This window comes from Cheilinus undulatus, linkage group 12 (genome assembly GCF_018320785.1).
Source record: "Cheilinus undulatus linkage group 12, ASM1832078v1, whole genome shotgun sequence".
In the NCBI taxonomy this organism is placed as follows: Eukaryota; Metazoa; Chordata; class Actinopteri; order Labriformes; family Labridae; genus Cheilinus; species Cheilinus undulatus.
The window spans coordinates 35,450,034-35,457,315 of NC_054876.1; the positions used below are offsets into that span (position 1 = coordinate 35,450,034).

The 7,282-nt window shown below is 40.5% G+C and overlaps 1 protein-coding gene across 1 annotated transcript; it reads left to right on the forward strand.

Annotated features, from left to right (window-relative positions):
• The first annotated feature begins 397 nt into the window (after positions 1–397).
• On the forward strand, positions 398–1,379 carry gsx1 (GS homeobox 1). The gene is made up of 2 exons (XM_041802164.1): positions 398–776; positions 877–1,379. The coding sequence occupies exons 1-2, from the start codon at positions 398–400 to the stop codon at positions 1,227–1,229; spliced, it is 732 nt and encodes a 243-aa protein (XP_041658098.1). The 3' UTR covers positions 1,230–1,379.
• The last annotated feature ends 5,903 nt before the right edge of the window (positions 1,380–7,282 follow it).

Sequence of the window (7,282 nt, forward strand, 5' to 3'; positions counted from 1 at the left end):
TTTGAATGTGACAGAAAGGTTTTCTCTTGCACATTGAAGCTCAGCTCTATGATAAAATGAGAGTGATGATAAAAGGGAGAATGGGCAGTGCCGCCTCTTGCGGCGTGGGTGGGGCTGACAAGAATAGACTACATTATGCAGTTCATTTAGTTAACAAGTGAAATAATGGGGAAGCGTGCAGTGGGAATGCCGAGAGAAAGGCACAAAACCCTATTGAGAGCTCTTGGCCGCTTACAGCGTAACCGTCACATGGCCGAACCGAGTCCACGGCGGCTATTTAAGGAGCGACGCTGCGCCTTCAGCACCACTTCGCTGTCCACAGTCTCGAGGAAAGCACAGTGACACCACCACGCGCCGGATCCAACTTCAGCCGCACTGAGCAACAAGTTTTGCAATCATGCCGAGGTCTTTTCTCGTGGATTCCTTGATTTTAAGGGAGGCCAACGACAAGGGCAACGAGAACAACCCACCTTTATTCCCGTACGCCGTGCACTCACAGCACCACCCGCACGGGCTAGCGGGCTCGTGCCACTCCAGGAAAGCCGGGCTGCTGTGCTTCTGTCCGCTGTGCATGACCGCATCCCAGCTCCATCCGTCTCCACCAACTCTGCCGCTTCTCAAGGCGTCTTTTCCTCCCTTCAGCGCACAGTACTGTCACTCAGCTCTGTCCAGGCAGCACTCCTCATCCAACAGCGTCAACCTCAGCCACGGACCTGGGATATACCAGGCTGCATATTCAGTTCCAGACCCAAGACAGTTCCACTGCATCTCTATCGGTGAGTACAAGCTGATTTTATCTGCGAATGAGCGCAAAAAGCTTGATTACATCTACCTTTATTGTATCTCAGTGGCTGACACACTTTCTTATTTCCACAGAAAACAGTAACGGCAAACTTCAGAGCAGCAAGCGCATGCGCACGGCCTTCACCAGCACGCAACTTTTGGAGCTGGAGCGCGAGTTTACCTCCAACATGTACCTGTCCAGACTGAGGCGCATCGAGATCGCCACGTACCTGAACTTGTCCGAGAAACAGGTGAAAATCTGGTTCCAGAACCGCAGAGTGAAGCACAAAAAAGAGGGCAAGAGCAGCGGCCAAAGGACTGGATCACATAACTGCAAATGCTCGTCCCTGTCCACCGCGAGGTGCTCTGAGGAAGAGGAGGATGACATGCCCATCTCTCCATCCTCGTCCGAAAAGGAGGACGTGGACCTGTCCGTGTCCCCCTGAACTCTCTCCCCTATCTGAAAGATTTTGGTCCTCGTGATTTTGAAAACAGCCAAAAAAGACTGATCCAACTGTGCTCAGACGTCTGTACATAAAAGAGAATATTTAATCAGGGGGTTCCCCTGAACTATTGTATAGCTGTATACATGTTGTACGTTTTGTATGTAGTTTTTTTCTGAAAACGGTCCATTTGTTGTTGCCAACCCCACAAGTATGGAAGGCATATTTGTAAAGACAAACCCACAAAAAGAAAAAAACAATAGCAACATTGTTTATTAGTATTTTGGGGAAGACAGTATTTTGTATACACGGTTACCATACTGCTTAGATTCATTCCGTGTGAATGGAACTGTGACTTCTAATGTGGAAAGCTGGAGGGAGCTTGCTGAGATCACTCTGAAATTATATCTTCAGTGTAATTGAAAAATATTTATTTATTTAAAAATGTTGATACTTAAATAAAAATATTTCTGAGTGACAAAATGCGTTGTCCTGTGAGTTGAATGTTCTGTTTTTTGCGCGCCACTTTGCGCGCACTATGGCGCGCGTCATGCCGAGTAAATATTTGGAGTTTGGGTATAAAACGTGTCCTTTCATAATGATGAGGCAACAGAAGAATAAACTAAACACTGTTAGAGAATCTTACATAAAAACGGTTCCATTAAATACTTACTTAGACATTTGAATTATTGTCTTTTGGCAACATTTGCAGCGCGTAATTTCCGACACAAGATTCGCTGTATCCTGAATTTGCAAAAAGATATCTGAATATAATTTTACACAGATGTAAAGTAGCTTGAATGTGTTCAAGCTCTGAGAAAAAAAGGCTTAAAAAGTCGCTGACAAGCTTAATAATGTTCGCTTCAGAGCCACAGAGAAGTGCGTCAAGAAAGAAACTTTCCCAGCAGTGCGCACCACACACACTTAGACAAAATATGATCTTGTATCCAAAAGGAGCACATCAGTAACTATGAGCTGAAGTCAATCCTGGATGAGTAAATGAATGAGTGGCTCAGTAATCTTTATTACTTGTAGGTGATAAAGACGTTCTTATGGGGTCCCTTTATGTGCTTCCCCAGTGGGACACTAACAACACATATCGGTGACTGGCCCTTTGGAGATCTTTTCAAGGTTCACCCCATCTGAAATGATCCGTCTCGTGTGACTGAGTTAATAACCACTGGGTGTATAATGGTGCATCAGGAGTGTGCATAACTTAAGATATCGATCTAACATGAAAATAAATGAGGGAAGGACTCAGTTTGGTGTCCATGACCTTTATTGTTCTTATTGTTGACGCACCAGTGTGGTCAAGTTGATGGTCGTTTTTTATGAGCTGCAGGTGTGTTTTGGCATAAATAATAGCCCCCTGACTCGGACCACATTAATCTGATTTAAAAGGCACAATAATTAATTAGCATAAAATCAGCGTTTTATGGCAAAAGGCTGAATCCACAAAAATAAAATTAATTGTGGAGGCAGAAAATACGCAGCAGGTTAAAACATAAATTTAGACATTTACGAGGGAAAAAAGTGGATCTAAGTAATGTTCAAACAACACATTGTTATTATTTATCAGTGGTGATAAAAAAAATAAAGCTTCCTGATCGTTTTCGATTCCTTCAAACACACACTACAAGAGTTCAGCGTGTGTTGCCCCAAATCTTCGCCTGTTTTACGCACCGTTACAGCCGCCCTTTAACTCAAGCCGTGGCTCTCAAATCTATATTTGTCACCTTGAATAGGCTCTAAATTATATCTGTTTCCATACAAATGTAGCAAAGACTCCGTTAAAGGGAGTAAAAACTGTTCTTAAATTGCGTACAGCACGCTATCTACATCAGTGTGCCTTTTCTGGATGTGAAGTTTCACTTGTAAACTTTCATTTAATTGTTCACTTAACCATTTTAACAAAACTCTAATATTTGCATTTGTTAAGATATGGGATTAGACTATTTTGTTAATTGCACCATAGAGCCCCATTTTGCTCACAACGTCCTCTGCAAAGCGCCCTTTATCCATTCAATAGCCTGGGGGTATGCGCCCTGGGGGAGCTTATACGCTCGCTGCTCCAAATGCTCAATTTATTTATTCTTAATTTTGTGCCGATCAATTCATTGAAGCAAAAAGGACTACGGTGTCTTTTTAAAAAGAAGAAAAGGGAATTGTGGACGTAACCTTGACGGAGCTGAGGAGAGGGCTCCCCTGACGCTGGAGAGCCGCTTGAGTCAACAGGCGCCCATCTAGCAGACTCGCCCTTGTCTTTATTCTGGCTAATTTTTTATTTACGGCTTTTCTTTGACATGTCTCTTATCTATCAGATTAAAAGAACAGCTTGTAACAAATCAGTCTGCACGATTTACAACAGCATTAAAAGGGGACAAAGGGAGCAGGCAGTCAGTACCTGAGAGTCTGGTAGACGGCGCGGCGCTGCAGCTGATTCGATGGTTTGAAAATACGCACGAAACAAAATACTTGAATCCTGAAAAAGAGCCTTTGTACGTTTCTTTAGAAATCAAGCAATTCTGCATGACAAAGGACAATTAATAAGCCGTCTTTTCACGACCAGCAGCTGGTTTCCCCGTCAAGGAAAGTTGGAAAAAATTCAGACTGAATGCGCGCAAAAGCCCTTTGCGCGCAGACAGCAACCCAAGGTGACCCATTTGGCACAGTTAAAATAACCAAGCCGAGGTAAAAGCGAGGGAACTGTCAAAAACATTTAAGCTGAAATATCTTGAAATTGCAAATCCCTTTATGTGGAGGGACGCTGCCGATGTGGGTTAGTCGTACAAAGGAGGTGGTTAAGTTGGAGAGGCTTTGGAAACGGACACGTGGCTTCTCAATGAGAGCTCTTTTGGACCCGCGTGGCTTGCTGTGGCACTGCACATTCAACTACTTTAAACTTCTACAGCTTAGTAAATACGAGGAGTAAAGCAAACATGTTAACCTGCACACTTTAACCAAAGACTTTATTAACTTTTAAACACTTAAGCTCATTTATAATTTGCTTCTTTAGTCGTTTTTTAGGCAGAAAAGTGAGCCATACTCCATGCTCCCAGCCTCGCCTGTTGATGCAAAGGACTGAATTATTGTTGGAAGTGAGGAGACTTATTTTCTTAAGGACATTTTTGCAGCCAGAATTACATGATTGAATGCATTTTTATTTCGATATTTCTTTACTTCTTCATGTTTTGTGCTGTTTTTTATTTAAGGTACAGGTGATTTCCCACCAATAAAATCTTTATTGGAATAGATCAGATAGATTTACAAACATGTGTGCACGTTTTAATGAATTTAAAGGGAAAGATTATACTTACACTTAATTTTACGTTGGAAATTCTCTCTAAAGTGTGAGGTTATAGTCTGTAAACAGCATGCATATTTTCCTGTATTTCAGCATGCTGTGAATGCTCTACTTACAGTAGTGGATGCACTTTAAATGCATGCTACTACAGTGTAAACATGTTTGCATTAACACAGATGTGATGTTAACTGAAAGTGTAAAGTATCAGAGGAATCCAGCAGCTCCCCATCGCCTTGAATTCTGAATGTTTTCTGCTGCAACATTTGAAGCCACTGAGCTGTGTATAATCTGTTTAACAGCTAATCAGTAATGTAAGATGAAGGACTGGCACGCAGCTTCACTCTTCCTCACTTCTCCCCCTCTCTAATTGAATATTCAGCGCGCGCACCGTGCTCCGCTTTGCCTTTTTTTTTTTTTTTTTTTTTTTCCAGCGTGCTGCTGGGAATACGCCTTTTTCATTCTGGGCCCAAACTCACACAGGCAGTGTCAAAGGTCGACAAATAATGAACTGCGCAGACATGGAAGTGACCTCTGCGAGCGCGAGCGCTGCTACGAAATTAAATACACAATAAATGAGTGGCTTTGTCCAAACACTCGATGCTACTTTTGGATAAAAATTGATGTCGTTTGACTGCTGTCACTTTCACTTAGTTCACGTGCGTCTACCTGGTGGCCAAGGTAGCGAATAATAACTTCAGATTTCACCTAAGTTAGACGTTAGAATATAAAATAATCAAGAAATCAGGAGGTTTCACCTCGTCAAACACACTTTTCAACCATGTTTGAGTGGCTTATTTTATATTTTAAACCAACACTTATTACGTACACCTATTTGTGGTGTAATGATATGTTATTGACAATTATGGGATACAACTGAAATATGATTTATGTTGTTAATTCATTCAGCAGTGTTCCGGTTATTGCACTGTATCGTGGTTTTGCATAATAGAATCACAAAATTCCAAGTAGGTATTAATTTTGAAAAGACAAGTAAAAGTTTTCTCTGTGAGGGACATCTATAAATGCAGAAGTGCAGCAGATATTTCTGCAGCATGCTTTACATGATGGTAGTGGTGTGTTTTCTTTGCATGTAAAAGCTCCATTATTCTGGTCTAAAGTGTGTGTGGAGCTCTATGAGTGTGAGCACGTTTTGTACCTGAGCTGTCTGTTTAAGTCACAAAGTGGAGCATCAGCGACATCTGGTGGCAGAAACTAAACATATACATATACGTTAAACAACTGCAGGAGCGCTCTGCAGGACTTAAAACGCAAACAAACACAAAAAAGCTTGATATTAAATTTGCTGGATAAGATGCATATAGTCTAAGATGACAGTGTGTGATTTAATATCACAAAAGAGAACAGATAAGTAGGCTGCAGAATCACATGTGATCCTGAAAAAAAAGGCCCCATCAGTGTCAGGGGCCCCTTGAATACTTTCATTCATACAGCAGCAGCACAGCCTCTTTTAAAGCGCCCCCCTCAGAGAGATGCACTCTATGATATGGAAGTTATGAAATACAAAGGGATCTAAGGAAAGGGAGAGGCATTTACATAGAAATATGAAAAGATTTTTATGTATCAGGGAAAGTACTTTGAAAAAAAAGGCAAAGCTCAAAATATGCGGAAAATTAACAATGGAAACAACGTTAAGAAGAAAAAATTATAACCTAAGTCCTCTCTTTTGACAATTTTGAGAATTATTTAGCAGATTATTGACCATGCAAAACTTTTCACTTCAGCTGTTGTCCTGTATGAAATACAGTTATCGCGTTGTAATCTTACACTAATGATCCTGTTATTTCAGGCTGTAAAGCTGCTGTTATGTAAGGCCCATAATGTATGAGAAATCATGTTGTGCAATAGTATTTTTGAATATTGATACAATGGTGTGAAATATTGCTGCACAATTGATCTCATTGCAGTTGCCTGCAGAAAGGAATTACAATGGTGCCACTATTATAAGTAGACTCATTATACCATTTATGTATTACCTTGTGTAATCCCAATTGCATATGATTAGTAATTTATTTAAAGTGATACATAAACTGATATTAAATAATATATATTTGTTCTAGCTGCAGTATAGCTATTTGTGTCAGACTTTTGCAATGTACTTACTGTGAAAGCTCATATTGCAATGATGATAAAACTGCTATATATGTATTTTGCAGCCTACTTCTGGATGCTCTTTTGTTATAACATCAGTTAGTTCTTCTCAGATTATATTCCATCAACATTTAAAGCCACAGACACAGAAACAGCTCATTCTGAGCAGGGCTGAAACAGAGGGGGTTTTAGACATACAGAACTCCAATACTGGAGTGTTTGTTCAGAAGCATGTTTTGGGGACCTCTCTGAGCAAAAATAGCTTGTCTTAAAAGGGTAAAATGTGTGACCTTTAATCACTGGAGTATATAGAATAGTTTGATTTTTATTGAGTCAGAATAGGTCTTTTATTCATACATAAGGAGGGCCTCCTCCTCTGACTTCGCCATCTTGGATTTCTGCATCTTGCATGTTTCTAGAGTACCACAAAGGAATCTGGCTTATAGATGTTGCTAATATTCCACAGTTTTACACTCTACACCTTTAACAGTTGGATTAAACTTTAACCATGATATTAAACATTTAAAGCTCCCGGTGAATTTTTGGTATACATTGTTTTTTCATGTTAAAAAAGCCTTGTTTCTTTTCTAATTTCTAAGTTGGCCTGTTCATGCTAATATATTATTTAACTGTGCTGGAAATC